The sequence below is a fragment of the Manis javanica genome, chromosome 4 (assembly GCF_040802235.1).
Source record: "Manis javanica isolate MJ-LG chromosome 4, MJ_LKY, whole genome shotgun sequence".
Classification (NCBI taxonomy): Eukaryota; Metazoa; Chordata; class Mammalia; order Pholidota; family Manidae; genus Manis; species Manis javanica.
The window spans coordinates 168,367,922-168,392,761 of NC_133159.1; the positions used below are offsets into that span (position 1 = coordinate 168,367,922).

The following is a 24,840-nucleotide window of genomic DNA, read 5'->3' on the forward strand; positions in this document are numbered from 1 at the left end:
TTCACCTTGATTATGAAATAGGGTTTCTGAATAAGTTGCACATCATACCTAGCTGGGTCTTGACTCACTGCCTGAATTTTCCATGTCTTTTTGGAGATAAAGCAAAAATCTCTGGCTTGGTGAATGCTTTCTTATTATTCATCTTTTTCCATTCAGTGTTTTGCTTTGGAAATTCAGTGTATATTAAAGTGTCTGTACCTGCATTTATGTTAGGATTTTTAAAAACACAACTTCAATTTTTGGTAAAGGAAGAAGAATATCAGGGGAGGGGGGATGACATTAGAACAAAGAAAACAAGGTTTTCCAGTTCATTCTCCCTACTAACTACAGCTCTCATGTGCTAGATATAATGCTACTATCTATTAAGTGCTTATGGTGTTAGGCACTGTTCTAATGACTGAGAATATATTTTATCACTGAATCTTCACAGCAATCCCAGCAGGTAGGATCTGTTCTGATCTGACCCCCCATTTTACAGATGAGGAAACTGAGGCTCAGAGATGTTCCTTGCCAAAAGGTACCCAGAAAATAAGAAATGGGGCCTAACTGTTAATCCAAGCATTTTGACTTTAAAGCACTTGTCCAAAACTACATGGAGAGAGATGAATCACAAGTCAACTCAAATGGAACAGTTCCATGGAATTTATGAATATAATTGAAAATGCATGAATACCTTCTAATAAGAGTGTGAAGAATGATGAAAATCTGACATCTTCTCAGTTATAAATCTATCTGTAGAGGGCTCTGATGGTTCCTATGTTGTAAATAGCCATTGTAGGGATTCTAGATGGTAGTTTGCATGTAAGGCAATCTCTCCTGTAGCATGGGTTGTCATTACATAGGTGTGCATGTAGGGCGAGCCACATTCCCCCACTGTATTCTTTGTTCAGGAGAGGTCCGGCATAACTCAGCATGGAAGTTCCGCCTATTAGGCAGGTTGCAAAGGGCTTACACTGCATTTGTTGCTTCAGTATTGCACAGAACCTCGGATCTGACGTATGAAGAAGTTTTGGTGATGCTGCCAATTTAGGATTGCCCCCAAAATGCCTTTGGAAAATATTTCCCTACAGAGGTGAAGAAAAACAGGAGACTATGAATTTAGTTGGTGCACTAGGTCAAGGTCTCCAGATAATTCAGGCCCCAAGTCCTCTTTTTCTATAGTAGCAGGGTATTTATGTAAATTCTCGGAGTTGTCTCTGTCGCCCAACTAGTCTTTTCCTGAAGAGACTCAGCTTAAATTCTCCCACGTCTCTGGGCTCTCATTTTGCTGTGCTAATTGAGGAATTCTGAGGGGGAGTCAACACACATAAAACAAATGGATCATAACACACCAAGGCTTTGCTTTTAGCCAGCTTCATGGTCAACCCAGTTTGCTGCACAACTGACTTGGCTTCTGTAGCGATGGACATTAATCGCCAGGCCCGCTCTGCTCCTGGGACAGCAAGGCCACAGTCCAGCTTATGGCTGCGTGGACATAGTCTAGGACCACACACGACGATAAAGGCTTTTACTATAAGTAACATCCCTCATTTGATGAAATAGATATCTTTCTGCCAACTTGGCTCTCTTGGTGTTTTCCAGTCTAGTAATTCGTCAAATTTGATGCTTTATAGAATGTAAAGTGAATTCATTCTCCCTTTTTGTCAGTGTGGTAAGCTCCATATGGAGTTTGCTCAGTTGGAAAAACATCTGTATTAATCAGACAAACTAAAATCATTGAGTGGGCCTAAACTATTCATTTTAATGATTTTTCTCCACAGATGACAAAGCACACCATTAGACAACAGCTACCCAGTTTTAGCAAAAAGGCTAAAAATTATATTGAGTGAATGGAGTTGCATTTATTTAAACTTAAATTCAATTTATTCTATTAAAAACATCCCCAATTCAGTGAGTTACAACATGTATTTTGAAATATTTGGGGAAGGATCTTATCTGCCCTATTTCATTCTTAAACAGCTGAATTAAAAACTTAATTCCTAACTAAGCATGTTTAAAATGAGAAATTGTTAACTATGATGATATTTTCCCCTGATTAAATAAGGAAAATGAGTTGGGGCTTTGCCTGGGAAGACATCGTTTTTTTTTACTTCATTAATGCAATAAAATGTGGGTGGTTAATCTGAGCGAGAGCTGCGGTTTTCTGAAAATGCTTTAAGATTTGTCTGGATGGGTGGATGTATGACAGGCGCTATTTAGGATTAGAAAGTGGTTGTGATTTGGCTTCAAATGAATTGCACGCTATTTACGAATTCTTCAGCAGTTAATTTGGATCATTTCCATTCCCCAGCAAGCAGAAGGCTGACCTTTCTGCCTAGTTACCCCAATTTCAACGTGAGCTCCCGGAGGAATCAAGTTTGTCCTCCAGATGTTGGCTCTGATGGGATGAGCCTGGGGGACTCTAAACTTTCACTTGAATTTAATCCCCCTTTCTGGACACTATTAAATCACTCCTGCTTCAAGAAGTGCTCAAGCAGACGACCTGTCTTTGCTTCAAAGGCAACTAAAAAGTGAATTATTTACCAAATTGCACAAAAGAGAGGATTTATCAAGCCCCCTTTCTCTTAGAGGACAACCCCAGAAGTGGAGGACTTTATTACTCTCTTTCTTGACTATAAATTATTCCATTCAGATGCTTTTGAAAGCTTCCCTTCATGCTCCCTCTTGAGTCATAAAACTTGATACCTGGGGCCAAATGCCTTTATCCCCCCTCTGAAGGATAAAGATGAAAAGGCGGCAATTCTGGGCCCCCCGAAACCAGTAACTGGGCAGAAAATGTGAGCAGAGACTGTTCTCCACATAATTCAGGCCTCCTTGACTGGACAACTCCACTCTGACATGAAGCCACTTGGAAAACACTAGGTGTAACCCATGCCACCGGTTTGTTGTCATTACCTTTACTCCTGGGATTTTAGCTTTGGTGACTATCAAGAAGCCAGCCACTCACCTGGAGAGGGGTTGCCGGGGCCTGCTTTCTCTGGTTTCTGTGGAGTTATGGTACTTTTATGTTTCTGCTTGACTGATGATTGGTCAATTGCTGGAAGTCTGGAATCACACTTAACTGCAGGATTCTCAGCAGATAATCTTGTTTCGGTTAGAGGATCCTCTTCACCAGAACTCTACCAAAAATGAAAGGTGTCTGAGTATCAGTGGCCTAATCGGTCGCCTTTGTGGGGCAGAGGGAGAAGGGACGAATCAAGTGCAGCGAACCGCCGGCAGCAACCTGCAGCCTCCTGCCATGCTCACCACACCTGTTCACCAGTGAGTTTTTGATAGACTGGGTGTGTTAACTTAGAAATAAAAGCAAAGTTAATTACTGTTTTGCAGAAGATTTTGAGATTGCACTTCTTTGTGTCTCTCTTATAGAACATCATAAAAAGAATGCATTTCCAACCCTGAAGTCATTTGCTGACTGAGAGACAGCTCATGGTAAAAGCTGCATATGAAGGCAGGAGAAACAATCAGGGCTTTAAAACTTCCTGCTATTTGAACTACTTTGTGGATGGGCAAAGAAAAAAATGATCCTTATGCTAACCATATACTTGATAATGAAAAGGAAATTTAGATAGAGTATTGAGACTGAATAAGACCTCAGTTTAATATTCCAAATTATTGGGTGTAACATAAGACAGACTCACCTTTTAAAAAGTCTTCTGAAAAGAAGTCAGTATAAATCTACTCATGGACAAATCGTAATTCCTGCAGTGTCAGAACATCTCAGCACAGCCTTGCAGACGTGATGAAAATCATCCGGGCGTTCAACTGTTTTATACTTTGCCGTACTTACCCCCACGCAAAGAAATGATGAAACAGTGTAAATGATGATGAGATGTAGCTGGTCTTAAAGGGTGATTTATATCCTGCCTTATGATTTTAGACCCTGGTGTTCATATGATTTGCTAGGTGATACGCTCTGCAACAAACAAAACTATGAGGTTCCCTCCCTTCTTTTCTGGGGGCAGGGTCACTAAATTCTACTTTGCACATTAATCTGGTATTGGAAAGTCCTCTGAAAATGCAGTCTTTTGTAGCAACAGAAGGCTAAATGAATGCTCCTCTCCACCTCCCCAACCTGTGGCAATTTGTTTCGATCCTAGTCATCGTTCTCGCTGACAGTTGTGCCATTTTCATTTCAAGGCTCCTGACTCAGGAAAATACTCTGAGTGGCTTTGAGTTATTGGGTACAGTGTAAGACAAACTAAACTCTAAAAAAGCCCCCTACTTTTCAGTCTACTGTGAGGAAATCCGTACAAATTTACAGGTGGACAGTTGATTATCCTCCAAGATTACAAATCATGTTTTGTAATTTAGAGTTGGGATACAGCTGTCAAACAAATAATTACTATCTCTCCCTACATGTTCAGAAAACAGACTGCCCTCAGCTAAAAGGACAGAAAGAGGAAAGGACACAATGGATTGGTTGTTTTCCCTTTTCCCTTTCGATTCTGAAGTCCTTGAAAATTATTCTGAAATGTCAAAGATAAAGCATTAGGTCATTTCTGAACATAAGGTGGGCTGTCTGTCCTTGGAGAAGGAAATGTGGGCAGATTTTAACTATGACACCTAAGGTTGTCACAGGCCAGAACGTAAGTGAACATGTGGCAGAATTTTTGCCACAAACTGCCCAACACAAACCACACATATTACTGGGTGAAGTCTGCTCACACGGTGATCTATTCTTCAGCCCTTTATTTCCAGCTAATGGGAAGGCAAGAGACACGCTCCGGGCTAAGGATCCCAATACCCATGATTAGAGCATCGGGCGCAGTAACGGTGTTCACTGTTGCTGGTGGGTCCGCTCCCTGTTCCCCGTTCCCATCAGCGGGTGTGTTATTCTTTGTTCGCTCTGGGAAGTGGTGAATTGGGAGGAGTTGGCGAAGGGACTCTTTATTGGGTAGGGTGTTAAGCCACATTTATCATTCCTTTATCCATTCATTAGACCTCAAGCCTTTAGGAGCACCAGAGGTGGGTGGCAGCGTGGCTGGGATAGCATGCCTCCGTGTGCGGGACTGCGCGCCTGCATTCTGAGCACATCCTTCTCTGGCTTCTGGTTCCTGGTTCCATCAGCCTTACTTATGCAATCATTCTTAAAAGTGCAGAAATGGCAGCTAGAAGTGGGCGTGTTGTTAGCTGAAAACTAAAGTAAAGCCACCATAGCAAGAACTATAACACGAGTGAGCTTGCTTAACTGAGTAATCTTAAGCCGATCCTTCAGCCTTCTGTATCTTTATGTCCTTTCATATACTCAGCTATTCTCTTGGGTCCTGTCTCGTGAAAACCCACCATGTCATCTGGGGAGGATGATCCTTGGGTGGAAGATGTGTGGTAATTCATTCTGGCACTAAAGCACAGTATTTAAGACTCTGAATGGAGCCCAGCTTTCTGGGAGTGAATCCCATCTCGCACGTGGTGGTTGTGTGACATAAGGTTAGTGTTAGTTACCCGTGAAGAACAGTGTCTATCTTTTGGTGGTTCTGTGAGGATTAAATGAGTTAAGATATATGTATGGTACTTATAACAGTGCCAGGTACACGGTAAGTGCCATGTATGTGCTGGCGTTTGCAATTAGCAATTAATTCATGTTCAGCCATTTAAAAAATTAACTAAAAAAAAAAAAAAATTAACTAGCTAACTACTGAACATTAACTACCTACTGTCAAAACCAAAACCAAAGGCCCCTGTGAAAAATTCTCACCTATTCCAGATATGAATGAAAGGGTGGGTGATTCTGACAGCAGACTCTTGGTTAGAAGTAGGTTATATAATTTATGATAGTCTTACAAAAATGCAGTTGAAATTTATCTAGTATTAAGTGTGGGGGCCCGGCCTACTGCCGAGGCTGAGCCCCACTCTAGCTGGACACCTGCTCACCACCCTTTCCCCTCTTCCCTGTTGGGGATTGGCCCAGCAGACTTCCGTACCCGGGCACAGCTCGTGCTGCCCGCTTAGAGTGGCGCGTGACACCTATCCGCTTAAAGGTCACGCATCATACTGTCCGGATTGGTTGGGTGACTGAATATAAGGGAGCCCGCCGGGAGGGAGAGGAGCTGCCTGACAACTGCTGTAACCGCCGCGAGAGATTAAACAATAAAGCCTAGAGAAGAATCAAGATCTTGGGCGTGTTGCTTCGGTCCTTGAAGGGTCGCGACAAGTGGTGCCGAACCCCGGGAATTGCTAAACCTCGTCGCGACCTGATCCGCTGACCCTGGTGCCTGCCGATGAACGTTGCTGGACGCCGTTCAGTCAGCTGGCCAGACAGGGAGAGGGAACCGAGGAGGGTGAGTGGATCGGCGAGTAAACTGAAAGTATACGTGGCAGGGCAGACAGCAGGCAGTTGCGGTGGGTGTTTATGTGTAGTGTGTGTGTCCTGTTAGTGTTTGTGACATTGTTTATTATAATATATGGAATGAGGAGGCGCCAGTAAAGGTTCGCAGAGCAGCGACGAAATCAAAAGGTTCGCAGAGTGGCGACGAAATCAAAAGGTTCGCAGAGTGGCGACGAAATCAAAAGGTTCGCGGAATTAGCGACGTAGTCCAACTAAATCATAACTAGGATACTTGCCCCTTTAGAGAGAGGATGGGGACGGAGGCCTCTAGGGTTAGGGCCGAGGAACCTCTGAAAGCACTCCTTAGACAAGAGGGAGCCCCTTAAAACGAAGACTGCCAGGGCATTCCTGAACACTATAGAGAATCATGCCCCATGGTTCTTAGATGAAGGAAAAATCACCAGCCCTTTCCACTAGGGACAACCCCTATTTGGGGTCGAGTAAAAAATTGCCTGAAGGGACAGAAGCCAAGCTGCTGAGAGGCCATCCAAGAGGGGGAGGAAATATTAGAGGAAGTACGAGAAGAGCGTGCCTCCGCAAAGGCATCGGAAGGGGGATCTGAACAGAGACTGCCATATGATGAGGATGAAGACGGGGAACTTTCGGGGGATGAGCTAGAGAACAGGTTTAATAGCAGAGTTAAACTAACCACAGAGACTCTTTACAGTGAGCAGTCTAATGCCATAATGAAAAAACAGGGGTACGCGGGCACTAGAGGACTAGGGAAGGATCTCCAAGGGACAGAACAACCAATCCTTTTAGCAGGGAGACTGCCCAAAGGGCCCGGAGGACCAAGATTGGGTTTTTCTTCGGGGCCACTGAGGGAAAACAGCCTATAGAAATAACATGGCAGTCAAAAAGGCCCGTGTGGGTACCTCAGTGGCCCCTCACCAAAGAAAAGAAGGAAGCAGCCCACACTTTAGTACAAGAACAGATAGCAGCTGGTCACCTCCAGCCCTCTACCTCGCCATGGAACACACCTATTTTTGTAATTAGGAAAAAGTATCAAAGACTGTTTCTTCTCCATCCCGCTTCACCTCAGAGACTGTCAAAGGTTTATTGCCACAGGGCATGGCTAATAGCCCCAAAATGTGTATGCAAAGAAGGCCTTACAAACTGTCAGGAAACAGTTTCCCCTGATAATCATCTATCATTATATGGATGACATCCTTTTGTGTCATGAGAGCAGCAGGGAGCTAGAGACAACCCTCAGGGTCAGGGTATGGTGGAAGGCACCCACCTCACCCTCAAGAATGCCTTATATAAACAAAAAGGGGGAAAGGAGAAGATTTTAGAACACTGGACAAAAATGGCCGCAGTGCAGCAGAGTGGCACGGCCAACAATCCAATCCAAAACACATGCCTAAAGTTTTGTGGAAGGATGTGTTGGAAGGAACATGGAAAGGCCCGGACCCAGTGATAATCTGGACCCGAGGCTCGGTTTGTGTTTTTCCACAGGACCAGCAGAACCCCGTTTGGGTGCCTGAACGTCTGATACGCAGAGTGGAAAACCCCGGAGCAGAGGTACAAGATGATCGCACTGCTTCTGCTCCTGCCGTGGATCCTACAGCAGGCGACGGCGGAGCCGAGCTGCAGCTGCAGCCACCACCGCGCTGACTATCACCATTCCTACGGCAGAGACGCTGAATGGTCTGTCCCAGGCCACTGCCTCGGCAATGACAGCGCAGAACGTCATCAATGGCCATTTTAAGAATGGGATGGCCTTGGTCAACCAACGCATGAACCTTCTTCAAGAACAATTGGACCTCTTGGGGGAGGTTTTGTCTGTGGGCTGCATATATGAGGGTGTATTACTGGTATTGCTAATTGTGGGCCTCTCCTGCTTGGGAGGAAAGTCTGTTACATAAACAGCAACGGGGAGAACGGAAGGTCCTGTTGCAGGCCATGGCAGCACTAGAGGAAGGCATCTCCCCTAGAGTATGGCTTAATATGCTGGATCAGTAGTCAAGGACGGGTAAGATCGGGAGCTGCGCATATCAACCTAAGACAGGGCACAGACCTAAGCTGTCTGTTGCCTGAGGACGGGTAAGAATGCCGCAGACTCCGGACGACCTAAGACAGGCATGATCCCGACAGCCCTTTGGTTATAAAACAATAAAGGGGGAGATGTGGGGGCCCGGCCTACAGCCGAGGCTGAGCCCCACTCTAGCTGGACACCTGCTCACCACCCTTTCCCCTCTTCCCTGTTGGGGATTGGCCCAGCAGACTTCCGTACCCGTGCACAGCTCGTGCTGCCCGCTTAGAGTGGCGCGTGACACCTATCCGCTTAAAGGTCACGCATGATACTGTCCCGGATTGGTTGGGTGACTGAATATAAGGGAGCCTGCCGGGAGGAAGAGGAGCTGCCTGACAACTGCTGTAACCGCCGCGAGAGATTAAACAATAAAGCCTAGAGAAGAATCAAGACCTTGGGCGTGTTGCTTCGGTCCCTGAAGGGTCGTGACATTAAGAAAATATGCTCAACTTTCTTTTTCAGATAGTAAAGCTCTAATGGCGATTACTTAACACATAGAGATTATTGAACGATAATAAATTATTCTGATTTACAGTTCATTTTAAAACTATGTCTTTTCCACTTGTAATTTTGAACAGTAATTACAATTTTCATTGCTTCCCCCACATGTTCCTAAGTTGAAATGTCACGTGGAGGTGGAAGCAATAGCACATTGCTATTCCTTTGAGGGAAGAAAACCAGCTTTGGCTTTCAAAATCAAAGTCTAAAAGGTTAAGAAAAAACAAACAACAACAAGGAAATGGAAATAAACCAAACTGTGGGATACATGTGCAGACTTTCCTCAGGGATGTGAGGATAACTAGGTTTTCTAACTGGGACCCAATGGCAAGGAGACACTGAGCAGAGATATCAGAAGATCCAGGAGACTAAAGGGGACAGGGACCCAAGAGACAGCATTACGTTCCGACTCTTGCTGACGGTTCATTTCCAAGACCCAGGAAACTGGCTCTCAAATAGTATGCTGCCTTCCTCCTGCCCTCCCTCCAGGCGTGCGGCTGAATTCTGCTGGATGTGCACAGACCCTTCTGTGCCGTGTGTCATGCGGTGGGAGGCTGAGCCGAGTGGATCTTAGGATCAGCCGGGCCTCCCGGTGCCTGAGTACCACAGCCTGTCTCTACCATCACCCTCTGTAGGGAGCTCTCTCCCGCCTGCCACCTCCTCTGTGAGTCTCATGCTAGCAGGTTGGAACCACCCAGCCTGTGCCACTGGTTCGAGAGCAACAGCTGCCTCAGTGATTAAGATCTTCATACCCTTTGGTGACCGCTGGGTCTCTTCTCCAGAGGAGGGCCACGGGGGACTTTAGAACTTGCTTCTTGATCACTACCCATCCCGCTATGGAATGGCCTCTGGGCATAACTCGGCTGCAAGCTACTGTAATGGTGAACATGACATGTTTTCTGATACTTGCTGGGTATTTCTTACGATGCAAATTAACCTCTTGTGTGCTGCACAGATCACGTTGATCTACTCGCATGGTGACCACACTTTTCATGCTCATGGGGACCAGTGTTACAGTGTTCTCTGGGATGCAGTTCCATGTGGCGGACAGTGGGTAAGGGAGTGGTATGCAGCCAGAAAATTGTGAGACTTAAAAAATTTGAACACTCAAGTGTAGTGTTTAGTAGCACATAGAGACTGCCCTCAGTTGGGTATTTTCCAGGAATAGTTTTGCTGCAACATATTTTTCCTTCATCCTTTATTTGAATTCATATTCTCCTTTTAGCTGAGAGGCGAGTCTGAGAAACATGAAAGACTTGGCCATCAAATGGAGATCATCTATGAAAATACTACCTGCACAGAATAACAGGTCATAGGACATGGAAATTAATTGGGAAATGCCTTAAGTACCTACCGTGTCTTCAACCCCTTGCTAGGTACTATGAAGGAATATGAAAACAAGAAGTTTTCAATGGGAGAGGCAAGATTTGTACCATACTAACAAAATGCAAGACAACATTCAATTAAGCAATAAATTGGTGACACCAATTCTAAGTTCCAAAGGAACTCAAGGAAAAGGTGAGAAGTTCATGAAGGTGGTGGGGTTTTCTGGGACCTGGAAGATGAGTGGGAACTGGCTTAGGCTGAGACAGCACATGAGCCAAGGTATGGATGGAGTAGCAAGCCAGGCATGAGTCTCACGTGGCAAGGCAAGTGGCCGGAGCAGAGGGCATGGAGAGGTGGGATGAGAAATAAGCTGGATGGCAGGGCGGGGTCAGACAGGGGGCAGGGGGCTCTGAGATTCAGGCGAAGGACTGAGAGTCAGTTTCATAGAAAATGGGGTCCACTGAAGGTTTCTGAGTAGAAAAATGCTTAATTAGCATGGTACTTGAAATGAGCCTGACCGTTTCTTTCAGGGGGAGAAAACAGCATATTGCAAGTCTGCCAGCAAAATCACCTTCTCACAGTATCGATGGTTTATTTTTGTAAAGTGTAATTCTTTATTACAAAAGAAATGCACGTTCATAATGGAAAAATAGAGACAGACATACAGAAAGAAAACTTCAGACATAAAAAACCCATGAACCTTGAAATAAAGACTGCAAATAGCTTAGTATATAGTCTCTCAGACCCCTTTTTAATGACTGTGATGGAGAGTACTGGCTTTCCACCGAAATCCCTCCTCAGGTGATAGGGGTTGAAGCTGGGATGTGACCACACACCCTGAACTGAATGTGTCAGACTCCCCTGCAACTAGCTGTGGCCTCAGGAGGAGCATCTCACCAGCGGAGAAAGAGCACAGGTGTGATGTGTGCCGCCGGCCTCAGAGATCCTCTCTGACCCTGCGCCTCAGCTGGAGAGGCAGCAACTTTGAAAGTCATGTGTTCAAGACAATCCCTGAAAGTCCCAGTGAAAGAGAGCTGCCCACCAACCTGGACTGGCACAGGCACAAGAAATAAACTTCTATCTTGATCGAATCATCACAGTTCTTTTGGTCTCTTTGTTACAGCAGCTAACATTATCCTGGCATATGTTTATGCATATTGTAAATATTATTCACTTTTACAAAAATAGAATCACACCATACATATTGTTTCATTCAACAATACATGGCATCAATAGACAGCTTTCTAAAATTTTTCAAATTTATTTTGAAAAATTTTAAATCTGCAGAGTTAAAAGAATAGTATAAATAACATCCATTACTCTTTACCTCACCAATTCACTTTCTCTGTATATATGTATATAATGTATATATGCTTTTTCTGAATAGTTTCAAAGTGATCAGGCTTCATGATCCTTCACCCATAAATATTTGAACATGCATCTACCAAAACAGACATTCTCCTACAAAGTCACAATACCATTCATTATCTTACCTAAGGAAATGTAGTAGTTCCCCAACATCTAATATGTAGCTACATATTTGAACCAAATTGTCCCCAAAATATCTTTTTGGCTGCTTTTTCTGATACATACATGCAGTTATTATATCTCTTTAGTGTGTACTTCTCTGCCCTTTTCATGATTTTTGCTGTTTTAAAGAGTCCCAGCTTCATAGAAAGTTTTATGTTCTGAATTTGAATGTTTCCTTATAATAAAATTCAGGTTAATAATTTGGGCATGAGTATTCTAAAGGTGGTGTGGCTTCCGTCTTTATGCTCTCACATTGGCACCTCACAACGCTGCTTGGTCTCATAGGGTAAGGTGGTGACTGCACATTTCTCTGTGGTAAAGGTATATCCCATCCGACTTTGTAATTAGTTGGTAATCTAGGGATGGTTCTTTCATCTTGAATAGCTCGCTTATTCATAAACAGCATTTTACCTAAGGATTTTAGCATCTTTTGATGTGCTTTGCCTGACTTGAGAATTACTCTGGGGTAGCAGAATGATGGTTTTTCCAATTCTGTCATTTCTTCAACAGTTATTAACCAGCATTCTTCTCTGAGGAGGAGCTTTCCTTTCCCTCCTTCTTTCTCCTTTATTTATTTATTTAAGATTCTCATGATCACTGTGATCTCAAGGATATTTTTTATTCAGTTACCTAATCACATTTTTTGATGCTCCGATTGTACCAAAAATGGTGAGAGGGAGTCCAGTCATGCTGACTCTTGACTTGAATCACTGAGTACTTCTTGGCTTTTTGGTACAATAAAATGTAGCCTCACTTTGTACTTTACCCGACTCAGACTAGGAATTAGCTACTTCTCCAAGAAGCTCTGGTTCCTTTTAGTTGAAAGACGTACTTAGAAATCAAACCCCACTTGGTAGGTGTGCTCATTGCTGCCAGAGTGAAATTGTTCCTAAATCCTTTCAATGGAATTAATTAGAAATATGTATTTAAAAAATCAGGAGTCCACAGCAGTATTTCTAATTAAAATCTAACACTACATGGGGGTTTTCTTTATATGTGTATCTTTCTTCTATTTAAAATCTTTATGCCTTAATTATATTAGTATATTTACTCACATTTTGCTCTGCAATAAACATGGAATAATTTCAGAATTATAATACAAATATTAGTCTAAGAATGAATCCACTAAGTAAAGCTTATTCTTTCTCGGCAGTTCTCTGCCTTTAGAATATATTCCTCATTGTATGGATCTGTCATAATTCTCTTTGTTGGTTGTGTAGGTTGCTTCCAAACTTTTGCTATGATGAGTATTCTTGTATATTTATACACATCTTTAATTAAGTTCCCTGAAGTGGAAATTATATTAGTAGATTAAAAATACCACAAAGATTTACAATTTTTGTTCCCAAATTGTCCTCCAGAAATACTGTACTAATGTACATTTCCAGATGTATGTGAGAATGCCATTTCTACATAATTTTTCTGACTCTTTTATCTTTTCTAAAAAGTCTCTATCATTTTTGGGAGAAGGTTTTAATTTTAATTTGTAATTTGTGTGTACTTTTAACTCTTACACTGGCTCATTTTTTATCTCATCTACTTAGAATGTATATTCCACTTATCTCTGAGGAGGATCTGAGATGACTTAAAAGTTGAACTCAAAACAGTTTAAAAAAATGGAACAAGAAAAGGCAAAACTGATTTACAGGAAAACACTCAGAAAGTGGTCACCTCTGGGAGGAACAGGGGCAGGGATTGAGCAGGAAGGAGCACGAGGGAACTTCACGGGGAAAATGGAAACCTGGTGGGGGTTTGGGTTACAGGGTTACATGCATTTGTCCAAATTCACTAAATACTACTCTTAAAGTCTGTACAACTCCTCTAGGTCATTTTTACCTCAAAAAGTGGAAGAAAAACATGAACAATCAAAACCACAAAACCCATAAATATTCAGCTCTAGTTGATGTGCATGCTGAAGTTTTCAGGGGCACAAAATATTGATAGCAGCAGCTTACTTTGAAATGCACTGGAACATAAGAGGCATATGTGGGTGGACAGACAGATTGTATGTGATAAAGCAAATAGAGTAAAATGTCAGCAATGGTAGCACCTAGGTGGTGGGTACATATCCAGATATTTGCTGTACAATTCTCCTAACTTTTCTAGCTGTCAGAGTAAAATACTGGGAGGAAATGGAACAGAAATATAGATATAACTATATAGATGTCAGAGCTGCTGGGATAAACTGGGCACTTTGTGGGAACACTGCTAGTTTTCTTTTGCATGGTTCATAATAAACATGTATTTCATTAGATTAAAAAATTGTTCCCTGCATGTTATCATCTGGTAACAGTGAAAGGTCGGTGGTCAAATCTTGATGAGACAACCTGAGGAGAATTTACAGAGCAGGGCTTCTTGTGGGCAGGTCATGAACTTGGATGGGAATAAATTACATCTTGATTTTCGCTAATCTCTAACTGAAATCTAAGCATATTTTTCATTCACGAACACAGGCAACAAACTGCAGTAGTATAAGCAGTGCCTGAGATTTTTGTCGCCAATAGAAATCACAGGTATTTTCACATCTCATTAAATTTGTTGCAGATGTCTCAAAATACCCTTTACGCCCATCACTTGCTATTTAACGTGTTAATAAAGAAGCACATATATTACTGAATCACAGATTTCTAAAAATATTCTGATGACTGTTTCCATAAGAGTGGTTTCCTTTGAAATATAGATATGGCTGTGTATCTTCTTTTATGCTTTCAAAAATATTCTTCTGAGAAGAGGATCTAGTGCCCAAGAGGCCTGTGGTATAAAAACTGGACAAAACCCTCAGGGATGGAGAGAGCAGAGAACCAAGCCTTGAGGTGCTCCAGGACGCAGCCTGGAGAGAAGAGACGAGGAAGAGAAGCTGCCCTCGGAGACAGGGAGGAGGATGGGGCTTTGCAGAGCCCAGGGCCCTCGGGGCTTTGAGGAGGAGTGAGTGGCCCAGGGAGTCAAAGGGGCCGAGGGGCGGAGCGCCGTGAGGGCTGAAGAGACTGCTGTGTCCAGAGGTGTGGAAGTCATGCAACGGAGAGCCATTGCTGTGGGGTGACACGCGTGGAAGCCAGATTGGAGTGGGTCGAGGAGTGAGTAGGGGGTGGGGAAATGGAGTCAGGCAGTGTAAGTAATTCTCTTGGGAACTGTGGCCGTGAAGGAGAAGAAATAATTGGAGAGGATGTGGGATCACGGGCAGGCTTGTCTGTTGCTTTTTTTTTGGCCGGAGACCTTAGACTGTGATTAAATGCTGATGGGAAGGCAGCAGGCAGGGGAAGGTTGATGGATGGTGTGAGGGTCCTGAGGAGGGCAGGGAGGTGGAGAGGGGAGAATGGGTGTGAGTGGGAGAGGGTGTTGCAGAAGGAAGGAGCAGGTGGGGTGGGCAGCAGCGCACTGAGGAAGCTTCCACCTGAGGCCCCCTGTGGAGTGGGGTGGAGGCGGGGAGGCTGGGACAGGGCAGCGGTCTGCAGTGGAAGAGCTGCTGGAGGAACTCGGCGGCCTTGAGGAGTTCCAGGAGGTTGGTGGCTGTGGCCTCCCATTCTCAAAGCTGGGTGATTTTTCCTCAGCAGTTGCCAGTGGCCCAGGGACCATAGACAGGTGGGATTTTGCTAGAGAGGTGTGAGAAAAATACAAAGGGCAAGGGAATTATTAAGAGGATGGAGTCCAGGATGTAGACTGCTTAGGAGGGGGAAATCAGTAGAGAGCGGGCATGAGGGGCCCAGGGAGAGGGGCCGGCGCACCAGAGGTTCCCAGGGTAGAAGAAATGTTGTGGTGGAAGTGGCTGAGCAGGAGAGCTGGAAGGCTGGTGATGATGGAGGTGGGTGGGGGAGACACAGCAGAGTGGAGTGAAGGGAGCACTTCAGATGCCGGGAACAGAGGGGTCAGGGTATGGCTGGAGTACCAGGTGGACACTGAAGCCATCCTGGATTGTGGCAGAAGACCAGGGTGAACGGAGATGGAGCCCCTGCTCCCCTCACTGAAGAAGGGTGAGTGCTCAGGAGACAGGAGGGGTGACAGAAAGGGAGGGCGTGCTGGGACAAAGCAGCGCAAGCCTCAGCGAGCCAGTGTTTCCACCAAAGCCTGGGGAGCGGTGGTGTGGGGGCAGCACCAGAGAGCAAGAAGGGTGCCCTCCCACCTCCTGACCCTGAGGCAGGTGTGCAGGAGGGGCACGAATGGCACCCCCTCCACTCCAGGGAGGAGAACTGTTGAGAGAGGCTGACGCTCACTTGCTGTGTAGCAGGGAGATGGATGGCTCAGCCTTTTCCAAATGTGCCCATCTCCTTGATTTCAGCTGTTCCTTCCACCTGAAATGCCCCTCGGCTCCCCCACCCCACTTCTATCTCTCTGAATCCTGCCCTGGCTGAAATTTGAAATCAGCTGAAAAATCTGTGTCCTCTGTGAAGCTTTCCCAGGCTTCCTCCTGCTTTCTTACCCCACTCCTCCGATACTGTCTTGAACAGCAGGCATTTGTGTCTTATTTCACCAACACCGTGAACTACCCTGGGGTGGGCACATGCTTTATTCATGACCATATGCCCCTAGCGCCGAAAACAGGGTCTTAGACCTAAGTGGTTTATAATTCCTTAATGAATAAAATAATACAAAAACAGAAAAAGTTTTAGGATGAAATGCTCTATGTTGTAAATCATGTTTAATGAAGATATACACCTGGATAATGAGATCTTGCAAAGGGAAAATTTTAAATTTTGATAACTATTTGAATTGGCTTTTGACAGTTTTTTTTTTGGTTCTCAAATTTAATTGGAACCTTTATTTAAAAAGTAGGGAAAACTGATAAAATGTAATAAACTGATACATAGCACTACATAAACTGAGAAAATAAAAGCCACTTTATTATAATTTCTCATGCAGTGTCTGAACTGCTGAGTCCAGTTAACACAAGGAACCCTTTGGGTCAGAGGCTACCAATTCTCAGCACCAACAATCTCACCGAGCTGGGATAACAACTGGTTGTATCACTGTGCCGAATGGCAGAGTCACCCAGTGGAAGGATTGACTCTAGGCTGTCTTGCTTATCTGTTGAAAAAGGCAGGACAACATTTTGGAAGTGGCTGCAATTTAAACCGACAGGCGCCCGTTTTGCTGCCATGCCCTATTTTAAAATTACCCAGTGGAGCCGAGGCAAAGCACAAAAAAGGAGGAGAAATGAAGTACTGCTGGCTTTGCCCAAGATACGGTTATTATTTGTTTGCTCTGTTAATGCTGTTGAAACCTTCCAGCACCCCGTGGGTTTGCCCACGGAGGGGCATGCCCACCAGGCATTCCAATTAGTCTATAATCTTATCAAAAAAGAAATAATCCAATTTAGTCTAGTGAATTATCCAGTGGAATGTTTGATCACAGCAAGACGACTTCCGTTATAAAGCACAAGTGAGTCCTGGGCTGTCCTGAGTTGGCTCTGTCCACGGAGAGCTGCAGTCCAGTTGCTCTGACGTCTTTGTGTTCTCGCCTACCTGTGACAAAGGAAATTTACCTGGAGCTTCACAGAAGTCCCTCTGCAGAGTGGCAACCCAGGAAAAGACTGCTCTCTTTAGCCAGTTATGGCTGGTCACCACCAGTGTGGGGGTTTCCAAATGGTTGACTGTTATTGGCTCATCTTCAGTCCCAAACTGGCTATGGCACACTGGCGACCTCCTCGAGCAAACAACTTGCCTCTCAATGATTTCAAGTTCCCTTTCTTCTCACGTTCAGAGTGAGAAGCCTATTTTGGCTGTTCCGATTACATTGCTGTGACTTCAACATGTGCACGTTCCTAAAACATTGTTGCATCTGTCAGCCACCGATCATTCACTGAGCTCCTATTATGGGGTGGGCCTTGGAAAACTGACAATCAGCAGTGCCTGCTCCTGAGTAGCTTCCGGCCTAATGGACGAGGCAGACAGGAAGATGTACCCCAGGAGGACTTGGGCCCCGACAGTGTTATGGGAAAACAGAAGAGGGAGAAGAGCAAAGTCACCTGACCCCCAGGAGAAGCTCTGGAAACTTCCCAAAGGAGGTGCCCTCAGACTTAAGGGTCAGGCCTGATACCAAGGGCCTGGAGTACCTTGCTAAGGTGTTTGAACTTGATCCCAAAGACAATGGAGAGTCACTAAGGAATTTTTAATAGAGTGACATGATCCAACTTGCTGCCAGAGGGATCAATCACTCTTACTGCTGCCTGTAAGACTGGCTGGGAAGGGTGAAGTGAAGGCAAAACGACCAGGGAAATGACTCCTCCGGGCAAAAAAAGCCAGGGCCTTGCCCGGGGAGATGCTGGAGGGCAGATTCAAGAGAGGCGCTAAAACAGTCCAGCTTTAGTGTCCAGCGGAAACGGAGCAGGAGGAGCCGGAGGAGGAGTCTGAGATAACTTCCACAATTTTGGCTTGGTCGGAAATAAAGTCAGGAAGAGGAACCAATCTGAGGGGCGGACGATGCATTCAGCGGCGGGAGTCTGAAGGGCTTGTGGGACATGCCCTGGTGAACAGGTTGATGGCTAAAAAGGAAAACTGATGCAAATTCCCACAGATCTGCACTCGTCAAACCGTGGGCTGTACATTCCCTCCCCGTGACGTACATTTGCAGCTGGAGATGTGGTGTGCAGGGCTGGGTGTTACTCAGGTGCACCTAGAATCTGAGCTACAGTCGAGGGCGGCTGTGACAAACTCCATGCCAGGTGTTAAAGATGACTCACAGCCTCCCAGGGTGGGGCCTTTTGGCTGTTAGAACCAGTGTGTGCGTGTGCGACCTGCCTGATTTGCACATGGGCCTGGAGCCAGAAAGGAGGGAGGCCTGACCCCCAAGGAATCTGACAACGGACAAGTAGAAGTTAAAGAAAATTAAAAGCGTGACTCACGGAACACTTATGCCATGCGCTAAGCCCTGGCTGCTTTCACCGCTAAGGGTGTTGGTAGGTTGACATTGACAGATTAATGGGAGAACAACTCCCCAGGAGCCACTTGAAAGAGGAGGAGCTGAAGGTTTCACAAGCTGGATAGGCTGAATAAATAGGTAGTGGATAAACAGGAGTCATGCAAATATACCCAGGTCGTGTGGAAAACAAAATGCAAATCAAGCCAGCCTTGGCAGACAGCTGAATCATCACTGAGGGCTAACATTTGCAAAGAGCTGCAGGGAGCAAAGTGCTGTGTTGTGGATTGTGCAGGGCCGGTTTCTGAGGGGAAAAAAACCTTCTTTGGCTCATGGGGCCTTCTCTTGTTTTGGTTTTTGAACTTGACCGCAATCAAGGAAGATGCCACAGAACTTTTCTGCAATGTTGGAAATGTCCTATATCTGCATGGTCCAATACGGCAGCCACGGACCACCTGTGCTACTATGCATGTGAAATGCAACTAGTGATACTAAGGAACTGAATTTTAAATTGTTTTTTAGTTAATTTAAAGTTAAAGAGGCACCCATGGCTGGTGGCCACCTGATTGGACAGCACAGTTCTAGACTTTTGCTGCCCTTATGTGTGGATGGACAATCTGACTTTTTAAGCCACTACAGGTTACTTGAAGAGGCTTTATTTTTCATTTTAACTTCCAAAGCATCTGTGGATTGTCACAGACAAAACAATTAAGATGTTTGTGTTGGGTAACCACCCTCACACAAGTTTACCTTGCTTTCTGGGAGATTCAGGTGATCTCACTGCTGTAAACATCCCACTGGGCCAGGCCTGGGGCAGAGCCAGCTGCCAGCTGGTGTCAGGTTAACTGCCTCTTTCCAATGCAACATTGGGTCCTTGTGACCTGGAATCTAAATAGTTGCCCTGTTGCTGGTGGTGAGGCGGACAACGATTCTATTCTTATTATCAGAGCAAATGGTGCTCTCAAAAAACTAGACCTGATCTCCACCTTTTTTGTCAATAGAGTAAATGCAGTGACAACATGTTCAGTCTTTGAGGTTTGTGCATTTCAAACTGTCCCTTCCAGCAAGGATGCAGGATCTTGCAAGACAAGACAGGCCCATGATGTCTCTCTTTATGGAAGGCTGTTGGCCCCCATGTCCTGGGATAGTCATTTTCACCATTTTCTAGGGGGAAATTCTGTCCCTTTTCTGTGAAGGTTTGATAGGGTGAAGTATCCTGCTGCCCCGTCAATCATGGCAGGCTCCTCCAGGCCAGCAGCTGTTTCCTGCTCACATTGAGAGACTGCTTTCCTTTTTAGTCTACTAAACCATCCAACTTCTACTTGGTTATGTGGAGCTGCTGTTTATTTCGCTATTAAATTCTAACCTGATTAAACAGTGCACAAGGTTGTATGTAACTTTGAAAAGGTTCTAAAATTAAGTTGCTACTTTAGGTTGGCTTCTTGAAATGTGGTCTGGGCTGAGACAAAAGAAGGTATTCTAGAAGATTCAGAACCTGCTCCACCACTGATATCTGCTGGAGCATCATTTGCTAGAATAGTCGGACACCAAGGCAATTTATAATGTAGTCTAATGTTAGCGTGACATGAGTCTCACTCACTCTCACAGTGATCCCATGAGATAAGCATTAGCGATAAGTATCTCCTTGATGGGAAACTGAAGTGCTTAGAAGGAAAGTGGTTTGCCTGCGTACACACTCTAATGGGGACAGAGCTGGCCCTCAATGATAAGCATTCTTTCTACTATACCACATCACTAACTGAATGTGTTCAGGAGGTACCACTTTAAAGAACATCTGATCCAGGCTCAGTAGTTACTGCTTTATCCTGGATTTAGATTCAACACAACCTCTGCCTGAGGAGCAGTTAAAGCCACTGGTTATAGTGAGGAGGTCATGCCATGTTAACTGTGCATTTGGTGATATGCTCACCTTTAGGCAGGTGTCTGGGAGTGACAGCCTGATACTGGATCTGCTTGGTGGTAACTGCCTTGCTTATTCTAGGCCCATCAGAATTGTGATCATGTGAGACTGGCTTAAGGGATGAACAGGTGATGGACATTGCAATACAGGTGTTGAAACTTGGTGGTGGTTCACTTCACATACAGACCGTACTGTAAAGTTCCATGGGTGAAACAATCCACTTTCCTACTCCCCACTCAATCAGGAATGAACTTGCCTTCACAAATCGGAGGCAAAACACCCCAGAGGTTTCAGCCCCAGGAATCTCTAGAAGGAATTGGGTTAACTTTGCTCTGTCACATTGAGCTTTGTCTTCCTCCTGCCTTTTTCTGATTGGTCAGGTGACCAGGCACCTTTTGCAACTCTAGTGCCTGAAGTGACAGCCGACGTACTGAGCTCTGGAAGCTCCACCAGGCTGGCCTGGGATCTCCTTTGGGAGCTGCCAGCTTTCTTATTCACAGCCTCCTCTGGCGGATGAGCTCCGGTACCTCCCTGGCCCTGAGGATCCTACCGGAGGAGGTTTAATAAGTTCTGCATTCCCTCAGGATTTGAGACAGAGCAGGGCAGGCCCAGACTGTGAAGGTTAAAGAACAACCAGATTTTCATAGGAATTTGGGCAGGGGTTCAAGGCTGGGAGGGGCAAACTCCAAACCAACCCATGATTTCCAGGGCTGAAGATTTCACGTATCGGGTTTGAGCGTCACAAGGCATCTCTGGCTTCATTTGCACCAAGCAAAAGTGGAAGGCTTGAGCCGGGAGAGGTCAGCATAATGAGCACACAGGTCAAATAGCCCTTGGGAGTGGTGTATTCAGTGACATTTTCTCACCCTGCCCTCCTGCCCTTTTGTGTCCAGAGGCAAATCCTCCAGTATCCCCCAAAGAATATCTGTAATACGGAGAGCAAAGCAGGGGTGAATTTTACTATAGAAAATTCTGATTTTGTCACTCTTCTTAATAGAGAAGATGTGACTTTGAAGGCACTTGTACAAAGGCCCAAACCCTTAGGACATTATGATCTAGAAGAAATCGAGATGATGTAAGCAACATTGTTTTGAGTTCTCTGACATACTGGGTACAGTGACATAGTGCAGATGTGAAAAATCCCGTCCATGTTTACAAACTGCCAGATTTATGCATTTATTATATGTTTTTGTCCTTATTTCATAATCACTTTGATATGTACAACCATGTCCTTTGTTAGATGTGGTCTGAGTGTTTTGCAATGACGATTTAAAGAAAGCATAATTTTTATAGTGCGAAGAAGAAAACTATAGGAATCCGTCACCAGCTTGTCCCCCTGACGAAGTTTGAGAGGAGCATGAGACTTTAAGACCTAGAATCTCCCAATTACATGACCATCACCAAACAAAGTGACCGTGGCCATGCAGGTGAGTCTTTGCATGACAATAGAAGAACACAGCTGCCCATTTGTTTAGTAATCTCAACCTAAGAAGGTTACTACGTGCTACTGTTTGACTTAATTTTTTAATCTATTCTTGATTTTTGTTTCTAAGTGCAAAAATGTGAGAATTTATCTTAATGCTAGCAGTGTGTTGTTCTAGCCAAACTAGATTTAATTTTTGGATTAATTTCGCTCCCTAAGTTTAATCAGCAGCAGGCACTGTGTTTAGTCCTTTACTAACAGGAAAAGATCCAGGCAACAAGTTCTTGGTGCTGCCAGTATCGTAAGAGAGTCTCTTTCACCTTCAGACTTGAGGTGGAATATTTTATTGTGTGACTTTATGTTCCTTAATAGGGAGCACAGATCTCTCCTGGGGATATATCTACATCCATAAACATCTATCATTGATGTTTTAAAGGTGTCCTTTGAACATTAAATAACTGCAGTATGAACATCCTAGATTAAAGAAGAAATCCCAATGAGAACTTGATTGATATCAGGTATCCAGGATCTAGCTCAGGGATGCACGCCACTGATAGAAAAGAGAGAGTCTATTCTCTAGAGTATATTTTAGGCATAAAATATTAAATAAGAATTCATAAAAGGCATATTACTCATCTTAAATCAATTCTCCATGCTAACAACTGGCATTGAATGCAGCATGTGGTATTTAGAGCTTACACAAGATAAGTAAAATTCTTATACAGATAAGATCTTCAACATGAAATATGATCATATAGCTCTGTATTTCAGAGCACCCTCCCCGGGGTCAGACTGCTTGAATGGAAATCCTTACTCCACCACATACTGGCTGTGAAATTGTAGGTAAAGTTTCGTAACTTTTCTAAGGCTCAGTTTTCTTTTCTGTGAAATGAGGTAATATACAGAGAATTATGAGGACGACATAAGCTAATGTGTATAAAGTGCTTAGCACAGTGCTGGAACATTGCAAGCACTCAAATAATGTTGACAACAGCCACTTTTACCATCATTATCATATTGCTATGAGGTGGTCTTATTATTTGTTATCATCCAGACAAACATGTTTGAATGATTTCTAGTTATTACATGATGCATTTATGACTGCATTTTACTCTATTTAAAATAAAAACTAGACTAAGCGATACAATGGGCTAGGCTCTAAGCCCATATGTAATGATACATCTATATACCTGTATCTATCTGCATCTGTATTTGTATAGACAGAGCAGACGGACAGAGGTATAGGTATATAGTAACAGGTATGCATTAGAAGGCTCAGCTCCTTCAAGTCCAAAGAGCTGCAGCATTTCTCATTTGGATGTGCCTTGAGGACCATCTTCACCAGGGCCTTTATCTACAGGTCAGAAGAGTGAGACCCAACCAGGGTGAGGAGGGACACCACTCAGCGGAGGGGTTACGGGAGTAGTACCCAGAGTGGGTGGCTCCTGCCCCTGCCACTCTCTGACCTTTAGGATTCTCCTCCATCCCTTTTTTAAGTCAGTTTTTTCCTAAGAGACAGACAGACACACACACACACACACACACACACACACACACACACACACACACACACACACACACACACATACACACAGACAGACAGACAGACAGAAGCAGGAGAATGCCTCCCAGAGTTCTAAGTACCTGTTTGAAAGAAGATCCGCTTGAAAATTGGGATCTCTCAAAATTTGTCTCTTGCCCCCCAAACTGATCTCGTTTCTTCTCATTTGGGTCTCTTCTGTAGTCCTGTCGCCTTAGACAAGCCTGGAGAACAAAGACTGCTTCTTTGGCTTAGGTCTACAACTAGCTTTGATAACTTTATGCTTAATTCCTGTTGTGAGGAATGTGAAATACAAGATGTACATCTCCCAGGTTCACCAACACCTTTACCAAGCGTGAGGGCACCCACCCAGGCATCCGTTCCTCCTCCCTTTGCCCCAAATGCCAGGCCAATATTATCAGTCACTGCTTTAGTAAATTCAAACAACACACACTAGGAGGCATTCTGACAAGTATTTATCCAGCAAATTGCCACCTCAAGGAAGGCAGTTCCCATTGCTCTGTATTAACTTCTCTCTCCTCTTTCATTCTCATCACAGCTCCCCCTCACACTACCTCCATCCTCCCTGTCCCCTGGGATCATGCAATACCTACGCCATAAAGGATTTTCATACACGAGAGCTTTAGCATGTGCTGTTCCTTCCACTTGGTGTGCCTTTCACAAGATGTTGCTTGGCAAATCCTGCTGCCTACCACAAACCAGCTCACGTGGCCTCTCTCCTCTTTTCCCTGCCTTGTTACTCTCCCCCAGGCTGAATTAATTGCTTCTTTATACATACATAGCTTGAATTGTATGATTTTTTTGCCACTGTATTTCATTTTTTATTTTGGAGCCTGTTTCTCCTGCTGATCAGTGAGACCCCTGTGGGTAAGGACCACCTCTTATCTTTTGAATCCCCCAGCATCTAGCACTTAATGTCAGCTGAACTGCATTTTTGTTTTGGAGGGAAACATCAAATCCCAAATGCCAAATAATAAAAATAAAATAACCATGCAAAACAATGTTCCCTTTTTTTTTTATACTGAAAATCTAATGCCAAAATTTTTATCCTCCAGTGTCAGGACTGAATCCAAAGGATATCATGTGCTTTTGGGGTTTCAACTGATATTTCAAATATTCCTGAATAGTCAAACTTCTTGGAGCATTTCTATAGCTCCAGTGACCAAATTCGCCTTTGGCCTGCCAGAGCCAAATTATCTGCTGCGATAGCAAAGAAATGCAGTAGAAAGACCTACAATATTGTTCCTGAATGAGGTCTGGCATGCCCCTTTCCTTCGCTGGGTTAGAAAGGAGAGCTTCCTCCTGCATCTTCCTCCTCTGTTGAAAAATGCACCTCCTTCCTGATGTAGAAGGACTTGCCAGAATCTCATAG

The 24,840-nt window shown here is 44.4% G+C and overlaps 1 protein-coding gene across 1 annotated transcript in view; it reads right to left on the reverse strand.

The window, feature by feature from the left end:
- MARCHF10 (membrane associated ring-CH-type finger 10) overlaps positions 1-24,840 on the reverse strand; it is an 82,649-nt gene that overhangs the window by 42,835 nt on the left and 14,974 nt on the right. The window contains 2 exon segments of the mRNA XM_073235741.1: positions 2,948-3,119; positions 23,552-23,671. Of these exon segments, the coding sequence (XP_073091842.1) occupies positions 2,948-3,119; positions 23,552-23,671 (292 nt within the window).